Below are 19,623 nucleotides of genomic sequence, written 5' to 3'. Positions count from 1 at the left end.
TGAAGCCTGCCATGGCGGCTGCTGCTGGTCGTATATCTATCTCACTCGCACACCGATAGTTGGTGGGGACGCAGCGAGCCAGTCAATTCCACTCACTTCCTACGCACTCCCCACCATTTCATTGGTCAATTAGAAAGAGAGCGCTTTACGACCACGTAGCGGGTGACCATATGACCCGTTGATCACGCGAACATAGTTACGATAGCGTTACCGCCGCAATATAGGTTCGATTAGAATGGCGCTGAGAGGGAAATTTGAATATAAAACATAACGTTTATTTCATATACACTTACTGCTAACTGCGCAGGCGCATCTAAAAAAAACTGCGCAGGTGCATCTAAAAAAAACTGTGCAGGCGCATCTAAACAAAAACTGCGCAGGCGCATTTAAAAACAAAACGGTGCAGGCGCATCTAAAAAAAAACTGTGCAGGGCGCAGAGCTCCGCTACCTCGTCCTTCACAAAGAGGATTTGGTCCTTCATAGATACGTGTAGATACGTTACTGTTTTTTCCGCGCAGTGCCTCTAGCGGCCATCCATCGTACGAAAAACGATGCGCGATATCGGAACACTGAAACTGAAACAAAGCCGCGGATAACATTTTTGCAAAGGAAAATGCGCTTGAAATGGTCTCAGGAACCATCACCCCCTTTCGGGATTTTCACGAATTTTGGGACACCTGTATAGTTGTATACGTATATATAGAATACATAGTGTATATTTGCGGAAAAGTACCGATATTTTACGGGGTGTTCAAGGTACCCCACATTTTATCGAGAATGTTACTTTACTGAGTCTAAAATCGCCGCGCATGCGCGAGAAATCTTGCACAATATCTCACAATCTCGCCATTGCATGCCATCCAATTGCTGCACCAATGTATGCCAAAATGCCACTATGCATCGGCCATATTATAAATAGAAACATGTGTGCATTGTTTTTGTTTCGCTGAAAATATAACGTGGTGGGATTGTTATGAAAATATACTGGATATAATTTTTCATGTTATACATAATGTATATTTTCGGTGAGGTATTTATGTATCATTTGCTAAAATATTGTATAAGGAAATTCCAGTTTTGTTAATAACGATATTCAAATGTTTCTTTAAGATAAGTACACGTATCGTTTGTTCTCCAACAGTCGCGTTTGTCGCTTACTTTGACGAGAATAGAAAGTTGTTTACTGATAAATTTATATCAATTTTGGCTACTATACACAGTTTGCACAATATCAATAGTAAAAGATTTTGTATTTGTCGACACGGTAATAAGAGAAGAAATACACACACACATTTGTGTTAGTATTTAATAATAAATTTCTCGCTTCCATGAGATGATGTGGCGTGTGTCCGTGTACTGATATTTATTGTGGGCTAATTTATTTTTTCCGTAGATGCAAGATGTGTGAGAATTTTGTTATCAATGCTCAAGCAATAAGAGAAAACACTTGTAATATTGGGAAAAAGCTTCAATTGGCAACGGAAACGATTCTTGGAACATTTGATGCCACGGAACGTGACTTCCAACATCGTAGCTTGGTTGTACCTGCTAATAGAACAAACAAAAGCTGTAAAACATTTACACGTGAAACAACTATGACGAAAGGAACAACAAACGGGCTATTCGTAGAGGCAGAATGTATAGATTCTAGCGATTCCGACGTGGACAATAATTATTATAATTATGTAGAGGAATGGGAATTACCTTCCGTTAAATCTCCAAAATCTGCACCTTTACTCGCTAGCATAGAATTTTGCGATACCGCAACAACTATAAGCGATGCTGCGACTACGAGCGATGGTGATCGCGCTATACCGTGCGCAGTAGTGGATATAGATATAATAGAAGAAAATAATAATGATCCGAATAATAATTTAGAGCAAGAGAACCGAATGACGATGGTCCCGGATCGAATGCGAAGAGCAGCAGAGGTGGAATGTGAAAGCATAGTAGAATTGCCAGGCTGCAGCAAAGATTTTGTAGAAAAGGAATCTCGGTATTACGATAAAAAATTGTGGGAAGAGGTGTTAAAGATCCATGACCTCATACCTCAATTCGCGCGGAAACAAATTTTTGCAGCTTTGCGCAAAAATCGCTGTGCGGAAAATCGTGTTTTACTTACTCTTTGGGATTTATTACCAAGTAAGAGACCGACGATGGCATCGCATCAGTTTTCACGTCATGAGAAAACCATTGGAAAATGTAAATCAGTTTGTTCAAAATACTCAACTAATCACCACCATGCCGATACTACTTTTGAAAATAACAAAGCGGTATTAATCGAAAAGAAAAAACGAGATAACGCGGCAATAGTAACGCGAGACATTGCGGTTTCTCCTGTGCAAGACGAAGACGAAGATATTATACTATCGAACGACGACAGCTTGAAAAGTTTTAAAAACACAGGAGCTAAACCGAAAAAGAAATCAACGGAAAGCGATACAGTTCCACGACGAATTCAAAATGGAATATTACAACCTGCAAAATTAATATTCAAATTAAAAAACACATTTGAACCAAGTTCAACGAATAATTACAAACAGCTGAACAAGTACATGGAATATTTGGAGTATATGAAAAACGTAAAGAACAAGAAAAACAACGTAGATCATAGAAATATCAACTTTCCGGTACGGAATATTATAAGACAATTTTTTTTACATTCAAAGTTCAAACATTCCAACGCGAACGTTTCACAATTTATCAAGAAAAACAACAAGTCGAGAGCAGCGAATATCGCCGATACAAATAGCAACAACGATAAATCAGCTAAAGACGAGAAGGAAGTGTGCGCTCCATTTAAATGTGACAACGAAGACTCGCAATATTCAAAAAATGACGACACGTCCGCCAACGAATCATCGGAAAATTTAGATTCATCGTTTGAAAATGACGCGGTAACCGTTGCAGCTTGCAAAAATTCAAACGACGTCTCATCTCGTGGTACGTCGAATCAGTTGCCAATGGACACGGTAGATGCTCCTCCGAGTGATCGTCGTACCGATAATATAGAAACACCAATTCCATCGAACAGAGTACCGACGGCAGAAAGTTCAGCTACATTATCGACAGAGCAGTGTCCGAATCGGTATAAAACATCTATTTATACCGCAAATAATAATCCGAGTAATTCAAATGTACCTAATGATAACGGTAACGGTTCAACTCCGATACGACAAGCATCCGGAGGCGAGAAAAGAAAGGAGTCTATTCGCGAAAATAATAAACATGTTCTACCCGCAAACGTGGAACCGATATATAACAAATTACTATCGATATTTCAAAATATTGATCAGGATTACATTAAAAACTTGTGTTTCCAATATTACGAGGAGCACGACGACGACGGTACGGATCAAATGACGGAAGACTTGATAGACTATATGCTCGAAAATAATGAAAAATGTCCGGTATCGATTAAAAAGGACCACAAACGCGTTTGCAAAGAGAACATGAACCAACAGGTTGCTAATTTGTTCAGCATATTTCCCGGAGCAGACGAAGAATACCTGCGGAAACGCGTGCAACACATGAATGGCGATCAAAATGCCATAACTGACTTTATACAAACTCAATGTAACAATCCGACGTATATCACAAAGGAGGAGGCTTCGCGGAGAATGAAAATTACAAAACTTCAGAAGCAATATTTTCAGAATTTTAACGCGGAAATGTTTCTAGAGCTATTTCCAGATCCATTTCAGCATTTCGAAAATGTAAATAGACGGTGCAATTACAACGACGAAGCCCTTAATTTCTTGAAATTAAGCTTCAACGGACTCCAAGTATGTTAACAAAAATTATGTCTCGTCCGTATACGTAACAATGTATCTCGATTCAGAATTTAAAATGAATTTTTCTATTCGTAGGAGTCTACTTTGAAGGAACATTACAAAATTCACAAATATAATTTAAGTTTAACCGCGGAAGCATTGGACAAACTCTCCGTACGAAATCGACCTGCTCCCGTGGAACTCCATAATATACACGATATACTTTTATTACAAGAATGTGCATTTATATTACATAAAGTACAAATTAGAAACTGTATGAATAGGATAGAGGATGAGGAGAAAAAAGAATACGAGGCGCTAAAGGTAATATTTTCTCAATAAACTGTGCGATATATATTGATTGATAATAAAACATTTTTTAAATGAAAATTGTACAAGATGTTTCGCATAAGGCTGTACAGCATGTACACCGTGTACATCTAAATATCACTTTTACTTTTTCAACAACATGTGAAAAATCTTTTAAATCAGTTTCGGTTAATAGTTTCAACAGAGGAGTTTCATAATTCGAAATTTCTTTTCAACGATCACCCTTCTGGAATCGTTTTTCTCATCAACATATTTTTATACCAGAGAACGAGTATTCGTTCTCTCGTTCAAGCGACTTTGTACGTTTAACGAGAAAAATTAGATTTTGAAATAATGTTGAGATGGTTGTAACCAGTTACATAACATGTTATAAAATTAATGCACTTGGCAAAAAAATATAGCGGCGATTTTTAAGACCACTGAAATTGTGTTTGAAACGCTTACCACATAGTACGTAATAAGAAAATCTTAGGAGGATCCTATTATACATATACAACAGGCTGGTGTCATTTTATCCGAAGACATCGAAGACATCGAAACAAATCTCGAGAACTATGCATCGGATCGAAACGAGTGGGTAATGAAAGTTGTTCGTCGCGAAGGGGGACACGCGCGACGATACCAAACTCGGGGAGCAAAATGCAAAAACTCCTAGGTCAAATTTGTGTATTTTATTCTGGAAAATCCAAATTTGCAATGAAAAATGGGGGTTCCCATTTAAGTTTGATTCATCTTCTCCCGCCCCCACCCCCAAGGGGTGGCACGATAAAGGTAAAATGACACCAGCCTGTATTCATCGAGACATTGAATTAAAATTAAAATAAATTTGATTCGCATATATATACTCGATAGAAAGATGAATTTTTCGAATGCGAGAATTGCTTCGAAGTCGAATGCTTGCCATCGAAATGCTTCACGTGTAACGATGGACACATATTTTGTCAAACGTGTATCAAAACGGCCGTTAAAGTCGAGATGGGAAAAGGAAAAGCCCACGTAAAATGTTTCTTGTTGGACTGCGACGAGGAATTTAGCTCTTCCACTCTACAAAAAGCGTTACCACCAACACAGTTTAGTATCCTTCTTGGTAAAAGACAAGAGACAGAGGTGATGGCTGCTGGATTGGATGGTTTGGTCTCTTGTCCATTTTGTCCATTCGCATCCATACCACCACCCGAAGACAAAGTCTTTAAATGTATGAATACCGATTGTATGAAAGAGTCGTGTAGGTAAGTGAGTTCGGCATGAAGAATATACATATTTGTTACAGTCCCATTAGTATATAGGATCATACATGTTTTATACAACATCTTCCATCTTTGTGTCGTTCGCGTTATCTCTTATACAATTGTCTTTCGTTTGTGAAACTGTAGGTTGTGTAAAAAGTTAAATCACGTGCCGTTACAGTGCGAAGAAATAATGAAGAAAAGCAAAGCACGTTTGCTATTGGAAGAAAAAATGACGGAAGCACTCGTACGTAAATGTTATAGTTGCAGAAAACCTTATTTCAAGGAGACTGGTTGCAACCTGATCACTTGTTCGTGCGGAGCGAAGATGTGCTACGTTTGCGAGACACCCGTAACGGGATACGAACATTTCGACAGACTACCGTTGAGGTACGCGCGCCAACCAATCACAACTACCACGAATTAGAGTTAGCGATAAACAATGTTGTACACGCATAAATTAAAAATTATTATTTTCAGGTGCCGCTTACACAGCGATAATCATGCATTTAACGCGGGTACGATAAATGCAGTCGCTAATGAAACTTTAAAACACATCGCGGAGAGAGGTATAGAAATAGACGGATCCTCTCTTTTGTTGCAAAATGCACAGACTGCCAATGTTCTTCCTGAAGTTTCGGTAAGATTTCATACAACTGTTTCTGTGTGGTAGCGTGGTAGTTCGAGTTCAAGTTCAAGGTGTTATCTTCTTGATTCATAAATGTTTTTTTCGATTTCTTTTTACAGCAACGAGTATCGAAAGTAGCAAAGTTCGTCTTGTAAAAATCTTTCCTAGTGTACGATTCGAACACTCGTCTTTCTTTCTTGTACGATATTCGTTCTCTCTTGTTTCGTTTAACGTTACAGTTCGTATTTTGGTAAGGTTCGCTTACTCTTGTGACAATTATATCGTAACAAGTTTACTCGTTATGTCTACAGTTGATCGAGAATATTATGTTCGTTTTGTTTTCTTCGTTTATATTCTTGTGTTACGTCGCTGTTAAATCACAATATGTATTTGCAACACATACATACATACAATTGAATTCGTATACAGGGTATGTATAGCCTGCATAGTGATTTGAATCGAGTAATATAAATTGATATCAAGTTGTGTATGCTATACTATGAAATACACGATTGAGTTTGCGTATGCATGTAACGAGAGACTGAAGGCTATAGAAATTAAAGAAATATTATTTTAATTATGATTTAGTATATAACGAAATATACAATTTGATAATCTCTATATTTGTGCGTTTAATTTTTTTTATTGGTTTGCATTTCGAATTGCTTCGTTATAAAACTGAAAAACTAAAGTACAAACGATTTATAATAAGAAAAAAAGATTAAGAACAGAAGATTGGCTATTTTTCATTTCTCTCCTTGATTCTTCCGGTTAGTGGATATCTCGTAGATTTTCTGAAAATGTTCGCTTGCTATTTACTTGTTATCCAGCCCCCCTAATCTAACGTCGATGAGACCTTCACCCCCATGTGGAAGGGAAGGTTCGTTTGCCGAGTTCGTCGACTGAGGAGTTGTATGTTCACCGTTGTTGAGATTTCCATCGTTGGGATTGCCGCGACGATGATCATTCCCATTAGTATCGGGTACATGGCGCGGATTTTGCCCGGTTTCGGATGGTGGACCACCACCATTAATGCCAACGATAACCATCTGCGAACGATAAAGAATTTAAATTCGTGAAAAAAACTTTAAAAAAAAAATTAAACCGACGTAGAGAACTGTAGTATTTTTTTCATTGGCTTTTGCAAGGAAAGGCTCTTTGGTAACACTAATAAAGTTCGAGTCGCGTCCAAGTTGTCATTTTGCGGAGTATAATGTCACATACCATGTCTCCCGTTGCTGGGTTCCGGCAAACCCATTCAGCCTTGCCGACTTCGGCTGAGTTGAGATTGCCGTTTTGTTGAAATTGTGTTTGTTGCTGATTCCAATTCGGAGAAGGCTGATGATTGCCTGGTGCAAAACCATGCGGTGGTGGTGGTTGGACAGGTGGAAATTGTGATTGCGCCGGTGGTGAACACGATTGTACGTGTCCTGGTGGACATACTTGTCCTGGTGATTCGAATGTTTGACCTGGATGGAAATGCGAATGTCCTGGAGGCGGCCCCCATTGTCTCCAGAAATGTCTGCCTTCTGCCACCGACAGCAGCAGCAGAAATACAGCGACGAGTCTCTTCGTCATCTTCTGGCAAACAGGAATTGGATACATACGCAAGCTTTATTCGCCTCTATGCGATGATAGTCCTCGATTTCTATGAATTTTATTTGATTGAGCCTCGGAACCCAATCGACCACGTACAAACACTCTTATTCTTATACGCACTATAACGAACTATCAGGTGAGAACAATATAGTACCGAACAAGCCAGCTATGACACTCCAAGCAGTCTTCTGGCAGCACGTTTAATTGTCGCAGAATTTCCAAAGCTGCGACTGCTATAATGAAACTGACGTGATGAATGAGGAAAAACGAAACACTTGTTGTTTCATTGACTTTCTGGTTGGCGAGGTTGAACTCTTGACTTGTGACGACGACGACGCTCATAGATTATAGCCGAAATTTAAAAAATTAATGAAATAACAGTCTGTCGTTACTAGATAGCGGATTCGGTGCATTTATGCACCAAATCAAAATGAGTATAAGTGTATAATTTAAAACGGTAAAAATATTCAGGTAGAAAATTTGTATATCTGCATAATCAGTATTACTATACGCCATATACGCTATTACTTCATATATAATTTCTGTAGTTGTTGAGCGGTCACAATCGACTGATTGTGAACAAGTTCCATTTCGGTATACATAGACGGACTTGAAGAAAATATCAAAATTCAAAGAAAAATCCTAGCTTTGCAACACCGCAGTTTCTATCATATTGTTTTAAATAGTATAATATATTACACTGTCCAAGAAATTTCAACTTTTTTTATGTTCCCTATAATTGCTGTTGGGTCCTTCTTATACATATGTAGAGTTTTTCGCGCTGATTCCGAATTAGGAACACAGCTTTGAAAAAAAAACATATTTTTCAACTTAAAAAAATATTCCGACATTATTCTCTAAAAGATATCGAATTGTTCTTTGCGGCAAAAGATTCCGTAGACTTTCCCGCGAATACATACAGCGCGATGTCCAATATTAATGCGTCACGATTGTTGCCACTGGCGGCGACTCCTGTCGGGCCAAGATACATTTTGCTTTCCGGTTCGAAGAAAACGTCGACCGTGCAAACTTGAAATGGTGATTTCTCGAGATAAAAGCCTGCTCTGTCGCGCGCGCGGTATAGTTCGATTTTCCGCCGGACCCTCATTTTTTTAGATAAATTCCAAAAAATATCCTCAAAAATTGGTGCAAAAGTGCGCGCGGTGTCTCTCCGTCTCTTGGTAATCATCGTTCAAACACGTTTGATCCAATCGTAACGTATTAATATTGGACATGGCTGTATTCGCGGAAAAGTCTACGGAATCTTTTGCTGCCGAAGAACAATTCGATATCTTTTATAATAACGTCGCGATATTTGTTTAAAGTTAAAAAATATGTTTTTTTTTCAAAGTTACGTTTCTCGAAAACTGCGAGTATAGGAAAAAAATTAAGAACAGATTCGGAATTAATCGGCGCGAAAAACTCTATACGAAACCAGCCAACGGTAGTCGTGGAAGAAATTTGGTGTTGGACGGTGCGTTATCAGACTGCGGATCTTTACGCAAAATTTCTGTTCTCACGGATTGGAAAAATCAGGGTGAAATAAAAATGTTTATATTTTTGTCGTAAATGCGCGTAATCGAGTCATGTACAGTTTTACATACATCAAAGAGAGGGTCGTATGGCTTTACATATACAATTTCAAGTTACAGATGTCACGAATTCGGAAAGATCCGTAATCTGGTCGCCACGATCCGAAGTATCAACGATCGATTCTTTCGCAGTTTGAATTTTTCCCAACAAAAAGATTGTCCACCGCGATCCACCGATTGAAATTGTAGAATCGAGAGTGTTCGAGGGACTTTGTATTCGCATACATGTATACGTTTCAAGGAGTCACGATCGCGTCGAGGAGCAGCGCAAGTACTCGCGTCGCGTCGCGTCGATGGACGATCGATGATCAAGGCCAATGATGTAATTCACTTACCGTTGAAGAAGCGCCGAAGGGCAAGGCTCTGTCGTCAACGATCAACGATCGAAAGCGGAACTGCTGAATCCTGACGAAACGTCGCGCCGGTGTCTTTTATGGCGAAGGTTTTGTGTACTCGAGTACTAAAAGCAATTTCGGTCGGTAAATATAATGGACTACATGGACTGTCCTCGGCAGCTCCTTTAATTCTTTTCCTTCTTATTGGTAAAATAAAAAAGAAAAGACTTTCTTTTTACGAAACTTTACACTTGGTCGGAGAACTGCGATCGATGAAACACCGATTCGATGTCGGCTCGACGAATGCTCGTACAATCGTGAAACGAAGCTTCACGTAGCAGAGGAAATAAATTGATTATCGCGCCTCACCAGCGCGATTTATTGTAATTTATGCCGGAAATCGTGGCTCGTCGAATGTTTGTCTTACAAAAGGTTCGCGCGGGTCAGTATGTATACATATGTATAAATTTTTAAACGGTAGAAGTAGAAAACAGAGAAATTGCACACACACATACAAAGTAGATTTTTATTTAAATATATATGCTAACATGTACTCAACACGTCTTAACATATACGCGTATACTTAACCAGCATGCTCAAAGATAAACAATCGATCGATAGTTTCGATTTTTAATAATAATTGTTCAAGGAACCAATTTAATTGTTTGTAGTAATACAAATGAAATAATTTCTTTTGAGATTATCGTGTAGCAGAAAATTATTATGATTCTTTCATAGTACGGCGGTACAGTCATCAACGAGCCCATTAACAGGTTTCCGGTAGTTAAAGCGTTAATACAATCGTTATCGGTGGATCTTTCCAAGCGACTAAAGGCATATTTAATAATGATCGCGCAGTTATAGCATGTTCGAATAGTGTTTATTTCTTCCCATAAATATGAAATACAATGGAAAGATATATATACAATATATATATATATATATATATATATATATATATATATATATATGTATGTATACGTACAATCGTCGATAAAGTAATATTTTCAAGTTTTTCCAGTTGTATAACATAAATGTTACTAAAGTAAATGTAGAGAGTAAAGAGTGACTATACAATAATGTATATGTATAGGTGTATAAAGAGTACGCAGAGTGTTCGTGACTAAAATTTAAGCGGGTTACATATACATATGTATGCTGATATATCAGAAATCATTGTTGGCTCTAACAATACAATAGACAACGCATTGTGTAATATTGTAGCTTAATGATATACATAGCGATGAATGATGCGTAAGCAAATCGCGTAGACTCGTTTCTAGGATTGCAAGGGTGCGCAAGGGGATATGCGCCTTCTCATTTCTCTCGATAATGCAAAGATAGTAGGGGGTTTCAGTAGTCAAAAGCGTTAAATAAAAGATACCTATCGATCTACGCCGCAATCGCCCCGAAAGTCCTATTTTTACGTTTACGAGGCGTAATTTGCAGCTTTATGAAAATAGCTACATGTGCAGCTTATTTATGCTTTCGAATAATGCAAATTACGCCTCGTAAACTTAAAAATAGGACTTTCGAGGGCGACCGCGGCCTAGACTGATCTTTTATCTAGCGCTTTTGACTACGCTATGTCTTACCCCTATATCTTTGGGAAAACGATTCTTCAATCCTGGAAAAACGAGTCTACCCCTTCGTAACGGGATAGATTCGTTTCCATACAGTTTCCAGGATTGCAAGGGTACGCGGGATGCGGCTTCTCATTTCTCAATGCGATTGCGGTCTAGACTCTAGACTCTAGACTGATCTTTTACCTAGCCCTTTTGACTACACTGAAAGACCTCCATTTTTGCATTATCGAGAAATAAGAAGGCGCATTCATTCCGCACCCTTGCAATAAAAAATGATTGCCTATACTCTGACATGAGAATGGAGAATAATTTATTTTTTCGAAAATATAGTCTGCTATTACGTAGTGTGAAACTCGTCCTCTCGTGTCTTCGACGTTCAAGTAATCGTTCTGGGACCAGTTAGTTGTCTGATAAAATTGGTAGCAAGATGTTGATCACGGAATCGAACAACGGCGATTCCATTAGACCGGTGAGAGCATCGATCGGTAATTTAGCGAACAGAAACATAGCTTTTCTCGCGAACGTTTTGATAAATTCGAGAGCCGCAGCCTTGAGGGCCTACGCGGAAGGGCTAGCGTTAAATCGATGACGGCGTTTAATATGATTGGACTGTCACTGACTTTGCGATGTCCCTAACTAGACTGTCGAGGATCGCCGTAGCAATGGCGGTCGCAGCCTCGACAGCGGCTTTCTTCTTCGGTATGACGCGGACTCTGTCAGATCATGATCGTGATCGTGATCGTGATCGTGATCGTGGACCGCTGTGTGCACGTCATTGGGATGTTTCTCGTCGACAGTGAGGTCGTTGGGTTGTCTCATGCTGAAGCCACGCGACGACGCCATTGCCAGCAGGCTGACCTAGGGAAAATCTCTGTTACATAGTTTCCTCGTATTCTCGGTTTTTCATATTGTTTTTGGCACATCTGTTCTCATTGTTCAGCGAAGATCTCTTTCATACGGTTGTAAAAAGTCATAAAAACTGATTGCGTGCAAATTGAAACTTACGAGGACGAAGACTGTTGTTGTTGTTGATAACCGCATACTCGCTGGATCGAGTCCCTTTCGAATGACCGGGACGGAGTAATAATGCAGGAATATCGACCATCTCCTGCTTATACACAGTATATTTCACGCAGTTCAGATAACAACGGGATTTTCCCGAATTTTCCGGTGTCCAGTCAGTTTAGAAATTCTTCTCTCTATGCACGAATACCTTGTAAACTTTCACCTTTTATCGCGTGGTATCTCTGTTATTGTTTCCCCTGTTCTTCTATCGCGCGTTCTGCTGAAAATAGCTTTTGAATGTGCACGATGTGGACATTGAAATACGTATAGTCTGCGTACTCGATTTCCCCGAAGGCTTCTTCGATCAACGATCGAACAATCTTTTTCGACGAAGAAGCGTGCAACGTCCATCGCTGCTGCGGGTGCAGTCAAAACAGTGAGTAATTCAAGGGAAACGCGAAAACCATTTGGCATTACCAGACTGCAGATATTCACTTTTATACAAATCAATTTTCACAATCAACTTTCTAGAGACGCAACTATACATATGTATAGTATACTTACATGCACGAGACTGAATAGAAATATGTTGTTTGAACTAATACAAATTTATTTTCTTATCGAAGAATGTTATGCGTCATTCTTTCTTCGCGCGTATAATGTTGTAGAAAGTACAAAGTGCTCTGTCTAGTAATAATTAATAATAATTTAATTTTTTCACGACAGTTTACGTCGTGAAAATCTGTGACAAAACAGTTAAAAAAAAATACATATTTGTGGAAACTAATCGGAGACCGACGACGGTTCTTCCGGTTCGCTGGAATAATCGCACGAGTCCGAAGCCCTGCAGTTATCCCCGCTGTCGTTTCGCGTGTTGACTTGGTGTTGCACTTTCTCGGTGTTGTTTCTCCCTGCTATTAGATAGGTTTCCTCGAGTAAGAACGTGGTGGTCATCAATATGGACACGCCGGCGAAGATCACCCACATCAGCAATTCCAACGTGACCTGTTCCCATAAATTATATACGGTGTTCCATGAATATGTATATAAATTGCAAACGGTACAAATCTTTGTTCAGTCGTAGAATGCCGATTCAATTTGGACATCGCGCGAGGCTCACTTCCATGATGGCGCGGAAGACGATTTTGACGCGGTCGTTCGCGGAGGCGCATTGCCAGAATATGTACGGCATGATGATGATCAGAAGTAATATGTCCAACACGTTCAGCAGACACACCGATACCGAGTTCACCAGCGACAATACTTTACTGAATCTGCGTAAAAAACGTCTGCCATTTCGATTATCGCTAAACTGCGGAATTTAATCTTAATGGGGTAGACTCGTTTTTACAATAGGATTGCAAGGTTGCGCAAGGGGATATGCGCCTTCTCATTTCTCTCGATAACGCAAAGATGGGGGTTCTCATTGTGGGGTTTAGTATAGTCAAAAGCGCTAGATAAAAGATCAATGTATAGACCGCGCGCGATCAGCATCGATCAATCAATCCAGATTGTATTGCGCAAGTTCGTGCCCGATTTTCATGGATGTCGCGCATTATTCGCAAACTGTACTGCACGGCGGAGTTTAAAGAGAAATTATATGCGTATAATCACCGTGTTCCCGCGATTTATGTGACTTTCGGGTATGCGGATGATGTATGCTTCTAAATAATGCAAATTACGCCTCGTAAACGTAAAAATAGGGCTTTTGAGGGCGACTGCGGGGCCTAGTTTGACCTTTCATTTAGCGTTTTTGACTACTATGAAAAACCCCGTCGCTTTGCATTATCGAGAAATAAGGCGCGCAACCCGCACCCTTGCAATCCTAGAAACGAGTATTCGCGAAGTACAAGTTCGTTACCTGCGTCTGTCTTCGCGATTCTTATCCGTGTCGATCATTTTTGTGAAACTAGTACTGTCTATTCGCTTCCTGATGGTTAGGTTTGAAGACATTTTGTTCACATCACACACACACACTGTTTACACGCATTAAAGCAGCAAAAGAGAACGGGGAATTTTTCGAGGATCTCTCCCGTGACGAGAGAGGTGATCAATGTCGGATGATCGAAGGTTATCGATGACTATATCACAACAACAGCATTATAAATTTGACAAGTATGAGACTCAATTATGCATCGTGGGTTGCTGACGCTGAATCAGGACCACTCGGGACATCTCGATCTCGATCCTCGCCTGTTTTTGTGTTTTATTACACACGTTACACGGCCCATACGGGATGTTTCACAAATTATAGTTGCTGAAATTGATTAATCATAATTGACTGTATTTCAGTTGGGAATTTATAAAATTATTCGGATATGTCACTATATGTATAGGTTGAAAGAGTTTTTTTACTTGATGCAGATTCAGTCATTTTCTTGGACTAAATATGTATATTTCACGTTATACAGTTTATTGTTTGTTATACTAGCTCATACAACAGAATAACAACAAAAACGTACAATAACACACTATGTCATTACTATAACAGCTTATACATATGTGTATTGGTTTCTTCTACGTTTACTATCGAGAATTCTTTCTTCTTTATTCTAAAATACTTTTTGGTATCAATCGTCGAGATTAATATTTCATTCAACCTCCATTCCTGCGTGAATCACCGTTTCGCAATCTTTGCGACATTTTCATATCGCATATCGCGCTCCATTATTCTTTATTAACCCTCTCGATGCTACTAAACTTTAGACCACTGGTTCTTAACCGAAATACATATATTAGACATATTTAATAATATATTTTCTAAAATATACTTATTTCTACGCGAAATGTTTTTCTTTGTTTTTTATTTGGATCACTAATTTCGGTGTTCCGCAAATGTTTTTCATACACAATAATCAAAAGTGTTCCCTGACTTGAAAAAGGTTAAGAACCACTATGCTTTAGACAGATCGTTTTGATATTAATTTCGCTTCAGAATCAATTTTTCAACCGTCGCGCGTCGGCTCGCAAACATTCTGTCACCCACGCAAGGATGAAGCGACACCCGCCAGAGCGCCAGAAAGAATCTTCTTTTTATGGCACAATAGAATCGGCGCGGCGGCGCGGCGATTCAATCAATTAAAAACACGAATGTTTTCGCATTCGCAATCGCTTTTAAATGTTCCGATAAATTAAACGGCGGTTCTTTATTCAACATAAATTCAACATAAAAGTGGACCTTCCTTCGATTAAGTGTACCAATAAATATTTGACTAAAATGTTCTCATATATTTGCGCTTGAAAAATAAAAAATGGCACAGGATGTCAGCCTTGAATTCGAGAGGAAGCACTAGATCATATTACATAATTGGCACACTTGACTGTTTATTTTCGTATCCGCCAAGTCCGTTGCAGCTAATAGGATGATTTTTTGCCAATTCGATTTCCCTGAGAAACGGTCGGCATTCGCATAAACATTCGCAGTTTAATTGTCACGGTTCGATATCAATTCGAAGCTTCGTTACGACTCGCAAAGAACTTCTCGCGCCGCGCCGTTAAATCGTTCCCCGTCGACGTTTGCAGGATTTCGACGATTCTTCTCGGACATTTAAAGACGCGTACACGTTATCGGGCGAAAGGATGGTTCAGTAAGCATGGTACAAGTAGTTAGGTTGATGGTAAGAGTTAGGCCTGTACGCTTGGTAGTAGCCGTGGCCATAAGAGGAGGGTCTGATGAAATGGGGGCGGGACTGCCTCTTCGCCACCTGTTGTTGCCTGTAGACGAACAAAGGTCTGAACACCTTCGCGTCCTGAGCCTCCAAGTCTTCGGAACCTTTCCTCGAACCTTCCGCTACTTCAGCTGTCGGTTTCGCTGTCGCGTCGATGGATCTCGCTATTCTCGATTCCGAGGCTCTTCTTATTGTCTGATGTCCCATCGCAACGGGAGATTCTTGCACCCTCTCGATCTCTCCGTTGGTCTCGAGATGCTCCTTAGTCTTTCCGTAGGCCTCGATCTACGCGGTGAATGATTTATTTTCTTTGCTTAGACCACTTGGAAACTTCTCACACATATGTATAGTTCAGGATACGCAGGATGTTGCACGAAAGGCTGTCGGTATTATACAGGGTGTCCCATAAATGTTGCACTTCCTTGAAAGAGCTGATTCCTAAGGTCACTCGAAGTAACTGCGTTTTTACGTTTACGAGGCGTAGTAATTCGGCATTATTCGAAAGCATAAAGCTGCGCACTGCGCATGTAGCTATTTTCATAAAGCTGCGACAGCTACATGCCGCCGACGAATAATGCCGAATTACGCCTCGTAAACGTTAAAATAGGACCCAATGCTGTGCGCATTATCGAGAAATGAGAAGGCGAGAATCCCGCACCCGAAAAGTAGAAGTTGCCTCGAGTGACGTCAGGAACCGCCCCTTTTATTTTTAGGACACCCTGTGCGTGCGTGTGTGTGTGTGTGTGTGTGTGTCACTGAACCGTTTACGCGACATTGAGGTTTTCGTAAGAAAATTTTGTAATATTCGACTTGATTCGCGATTTTAACATTACGACCGTGAACCGAGGCTGTTCAAAATAATAAATACTCGATAAAGATTCGAATCGATGCGAAGATTAAGGGGATCAAACGAGAGGTTTGATAAGAGTTACCGCACTTTAATGATGCATTCGATCGTCAATGTCAACTCACCGCTCTGACAACTCTTTGCTGCACATAGTCGATCTTCTCTCTGTCGGCGTTCTTCTCTACCGGAATGCGATCATTGTTCTCCGGATAGTACTTGTTCGGCATTCCGTACGCCTGAGGTCCAGCGAAGTCCTCGTCGGAGTTAATACGGATCTTCTCCACTTTCCCATCGAAGTTGGTTTGATTTGCAATGTGCACTCTCCTCGTGCGGCTGTCTTCGCGGAATTTCTTCGGAAGTCGCGCCGAAGCATGCACAATGTCCTCCAAAGTCGGATCCGAGGGATCCGACTGTCGGCTTCTCGCAGTTCCAACATCGAACGACGAGATCAAGAACAATAGCTGAGAAATTAAGTGAGAAATCTTTTCGTAAGACCAATAGCAATTGCGACGCTCGTTTCAATGCCGCCCGGAGGCCGGGGGTGCGTGTTGCCGTGTGTCGAGATAACAGTAATCGCTGTCGAAGAATGATTATACAATAGACACTTCCTATTCCATTAGTTTAGCTGGGAGAAAAATAATACTTTCGAAAGTTGAGTTACACTATTTACAGCGCTACTATTTCATTGTCAGAGACATTTTAATGATGTGGATGTATGTATGTATACAGTTAGGCTGAAAGACTTTTCATAATGTGTATGTACATGTTTCCTCACCGCTTATCACCGCGTTATTGTATTGTGTTTTATTGTTTCTACAAAGAATCATTTAGTTAAATTAAATGCAGTCTAGGCGCATTACTGTCGCGTTTCAGTCTTTCATTGTAAGAACACTCGATAGACACGCAAATAAATATTACTCTGACAATTTTAAACGTCTTTCTCCTGTTTTTCTCTTGCAAAAAAGAATATACTCTTTCTTTCTCACACGGTGCATAACAAGTCAAATAAATGATAAAAACAAGTAAACCATGTTAAAGAAAGACCCTTCAGAAGTAAATGTAAAAGTCGTGTAAAAATTAACGAAACCTGTTTAAGAAAATCTTGTAGAAGTACATGAAACGCGTGTAAAAAGTGTAAAGATAAATGCAACGTGTTAAAAAGAACTTTTATCCAGCTTTTTTTTTATCCAACCATCCCAGCGAGGGATGATATAGGAGAAGTATAGTTCTCTCACCAAGAGCGCGGTCCACATGGTGGTCGATGGTTCTCTGTCTCAGTGTTCACAGTGATTTCCGTTCTGGTCGAGACTTGGGTCGCGATTGGGAGAGCAGATTGACCGAGCATCGCGGTTATATATACGTGGCGCGCGTTTACGATCCCGAGGAACACGATTAAGCTGCGGCTGGTATGCAGATTGCCGTGTAGAGAGGGAATCCTGTGCGCGATACATCCAGCTGAACCGAAATGAGTCAGCCTCGCGCGAATACATCACGAAGAAAGGAAAGAAAGGACGCGCGGGACTGTTTGCGGCGGCGCGGCGCGGTGAAAGCTTCTCTCGCCATCCTTCCCAGCGATTTTCGATCCCAGCAGCGTCATCGTCCCTCCCACTTTTGATACCGCTTCATCCGATAGCGGTATCGTTTGTAGCTCTCGCGATTTCTTTTCTTTTTTTCTGAGCAAGAACGCGTGGCGTCAGGCTTCAACGTATGTACCGATCCGAACAAATTCTTTCGGGAATATATTTTTCTCGAACGCTCGCGCGGTGACTCTTCGGGTACACTCGCGTCCACATTCTCTCTTCTGCAACAGATTTTTCATTTATTCGTTCAGGGGCGACGATGGATTGCAGATGTTACAATGATCAGACTTGATGATTCAGACTATCTCTGATATTTTATAAATTATAACGTACAAGAGAGAGAGAGAGAGAGAGAGAGAGAGAGAGAGAGAGAGAGAGAGAGAGAGAGAGAGAAAACACGCCGCACATAATAATCCGATGTTTTCTGTAATCAATTTTGATCTGTATCTCTCTTTCGCAAAATGCTTCAATCCTTTATATTGGGTACAAAATGAAATTTAATTTCCTTTCTACATAGATTACAGCGAAATTTATGTATTATATTACTGGACTGCGGATCTTTATGCAAAATAAAAAATGTTAAGCTGAAACTAAAACATTAATGATGTCCTTGAATATTTTTGACATGTCCACTGGTTTAAATTGTACGTACCCATTTTTTTGGTAATAAATGCATAAAATCCGCAGTCTAGTTATTACAGTTCGCCAGCGTGAACATGAATAAAAGTCATTGCAACTCTCGCGCAGGCCGTCAAGCTTGCGTCGGACCGGTCCTTTCACATTTTAAATCAAAATTTTAAGGAATCGGACGAATTTCGTTCGTCCGATAAATAACAACTATGGCCAAATGGAAATAATAAATTCATACTTCTGAAACTGTGCAATATTTTCAACCAGTCGTTTCACGATAAACGTGACCGCGGAGGAATACTCGGAATTACTGGTGTTTCCGATAACGGACCGCCCTATCTGTACACAGCACACCGCATGCTCATCAGTGGCGAGAGTTCAAAGAATCTCGTTCGCATTTTTCTGGAACAGATCACCACCGCGCGGACACGTCACAGGTGTTAAACGCCCATTCAGTGGCTGTTTAACACGTCTTGAGTATCGTGCATGTGCAACCGGATTATTCGCCGCGCATCTGCACAAGATTAGACGCGGTTGATGCACAATGAATGGATAGATATATGAACGAGTGAATGACTAACCGATTCCGCCTCGAGGCGTTAACGATGCCCGTCGGAATAGGTTCGCGGAATAACTGGTTTCTCTGGTGATCGTTCGTCGAACGCTTTCAACCAACGCAAACATCGTTAATCTTCCTGGGTGTCCGATCGATCGGACGACGATCATGTGGGTCTAGGTCGAGCCTGTTGTAATTTCGAAAAGAGCAGTCTCTCTCTCTTCTTGTTACAGCGTATACTTACGCGCGAATTGCCGGTCGAGGATA

At 40.3% G+C, this 19,623-nt stretch overlaps 4 protein-coding genes and 1 long non-coding RNA gene across 17 annotated transcripts; 1 reads left to right on the top strand and 4 right to left on the bottom strand.

Moving 5' to 3' along the window:
* Positions 1-823: 823 nt before the first annotated feature.
* On the top strand, positions 824-6,579 carry LOC143212302 (uncharacterized). Of its 6 annotated transcripts, none has more exons than XM_076430941.1 (7): positions 824-1,026; positions 1,395-3,786; positions 3,871-4,098; positions 4,957-5,333; positions 5,478-5,720; positions 5,811-5,970; positions 6,078-6,579. In XM_076430941.1, the coding sequence occupies exons 2-7, from the start codon at positions 1,402-1,404 to the stop codon at positions 6,111-6,113; spliced, it is 3,429 nt and encodes a 1,142-aa protein (XP_076287056.1). In that variant the 5' UTR covers positions 824-1,026; positions 1,395-1,401; the 3' UTR covers positions 6,114-6,579. The 6 variants fall into 6 exon arrangements, with proteins under 6 accessions (XP_076287056.1, XP_076287054.1, XP_076287055.1 ...); XM_076430939.1 differs by having other exon boundaries at positions 1,112-3,786; XM_076430940.1 differs by having other exon boundaries at positions 824-1,031.
* On the bottom strand, positions 6,516-9,875 carry LOC143212310 (uncharacterized). 8 transcript variants are annotated; one of them, XM_076430963.1, is made up of 4 exons: positions 9,729-9,875; positions 9,485-9,609; positions 7,183-7,536; positions 6,516-7,007 (listed from the first exon to the last, which is right to left on the bottom strand). In XM_076430963.1, the coding sequence occupies exons 3-4, from the start codon at positions 7,534-7,536 to the stop codon at positions 6,774-6,776; spliced, it is 588 nt and encodes a 195-aa protein (XP_076287078.1). In that variant the 5' UTR covers positions 9,485-9,609; positions 9,729-9,875; the 3' UTR covers positions 6,516-6,773. The 8 variants fall into 8 exon arrangements, with proteins under 8 accessions (XP_076287078.1, XP_076287073.1, XP_076287072.1 ...); XM_076430958.1 differs by having other exon boundaries at positions 7,183-7,539; positions 9,729-9,874; XM_076430957.1 differs by having other exon boundaries at positions 7,183-7,539; positions 9,734-9,873.
* Positions 9,876-11,701: 1,826 nt separating this feature from the next.
* Positions 11,702-14,194, bottom strand: LOC143212315 (uncharacterized). The gene is made up of 3 exons (XM_076430969.1): positions 13,937-14,194; positions 13,196-13,349; positions 11,702-13,080 (listed from the first exon to the last, which is right to left on the bottom strand). The coding sequence occupies exons 1-3, from the start codon at positions 14,026-14,028 to the stop codon at positions 12,859-12,861; spliced, it is 468 nt and encodes a 155-aa protein (XP_076287084.1). The 5' UTR covers positions 14,029-14,194; the 3' UTR covers positions 11,702-12,858.
* LOC143212314 (uncharacterized) lies at positions 11,707-12,211 on the bottom strand. Its single transcript, XR_013009673.1, has 2 exons — positions 12,076-12,211; positions 11,707-11,928 (listed from the first exon to the last, which is right to left on the bottom strand). It is a non-coding gene; the product is annotated as an uncharacterized LOC143212314 (long non-coding RNA).
* A 273-nt stretch (positions 14,195-14,467) lies between the features above and the next one.
* LOC143212308 (uncharacterized) lies at positions 14,468-17,981 on the bottom strand. Its single transcript, XM_076430952.1, has 3 exons — positions 17,826-17,981; positions 16,716-17,051; positions 14,468-16,028 (listed from the first exon to the last, which is right to left on the bottom strand). Exons 1-3 carry the CDS (start codon positions 17,841-17,843, stop codon positions 15,660-15,662), a joined length of 723 nt encoding a protein of 240 aa, XP_076287067.1. The 5' UTR covers positions 17,844-17,981; the 3' UTR covers positions 14,468-15,659.
* Between the last annotated feature and the right edge of the window lie 1,642 nt (positions 17,982-19,623).

Source organism: Lasioglossum baleicum, chromosome 9, assembly GCF_051020765.1.
Source record: "Lasioglossum baleicum chromosome 9, iyLasBale1, whole genome shotgun sequence".
NCBI lineage: Eukaryota > Metazoa > Arthropoda > Insecta > Hymenoptera > Halictidae > Lasioglossum > Lasioglossum baleicum.
This window is presented reverse-complemented; position numbering and strand designations above follow the sequence as displayed.

What these genes read in the sequence shown, in the direction of transcription:
- LOC143212308 (XM_076430952.1), bottom strand. An exon ending in AGCAAAGAGTTGTCAGAGCG is followed by an intron (nt 16,029 to 16,715) that starts GTGAGTTGACAT and finishes TTCACCGCGTAG; the next exon opens with ATCGAGGCCTACGGAAAGAC.
- LOC143212302 (XM_076430941.1), top strand. Translation starts at nt 1,402, where the DNA reads ATGTGTGAGAATTTTGTTATCAATGCTCAAGCAATAAGAGAAAACACT. An exon ending in TAAGCTTCAACGGACTCCAA is followed by an intron (nt 3,787 to 3,870) that starts GTATGTTAACAA and finishes TTCTATTCGTAG; the next exon opens with GAGTCTACTTTGAAGGAACA. An exon ending in TGTATGAAAGAGTCGTGTAG is followed by an intron (nt 5,334 to 5,477) that starts GTAAGTGAGTTC and finishes GTGAAACTGTAG; the next exon opens with GTTGTGTAAAAAGTTAAATC.
- LOC143212310 (XM_076430955.1), bottom strand. Translation starts at nt 7,563, where the DNA reads ATGTATCCAATTCCTGTTTGCCAGAAGATGACGAAGAGACTCGTCGCT. An exon ending in ACCCAGCAACGGGAGACATG is followed by an intron (nt 7,008 to 7,182) that starts GTATGTGACATT and finishes TATCGTTCGCAG; the next exon opens with ATGGTTATCGTTGGCATTAA.
- LOC143212315 (XM_076430969.1), bottom strand. Translation starts at nt 14,028, where the DNA reads ATGTCTTCAAACCTAACCATCAGGAAGCGAATAGACAGTACTAGTTTC. An exon ending in AATCGCGAAGACAGACGCAG is followed by an intron (nt 13,350 to 13,936) that starts GTAACGAACTTG and finishes TTTTTTACGCAG; the next exon opens with ATTCAGTAAAGTATTGTCGC. An exon ending in TCTTCCGCGCCATCATGGAA is followed by an intron (nt 13,081 to 13,195) that starts GTGAGCCTCGCG and finishes TTATGGGAACAG; the next exon opens with GTCACGTTGGAATTGCTGAT.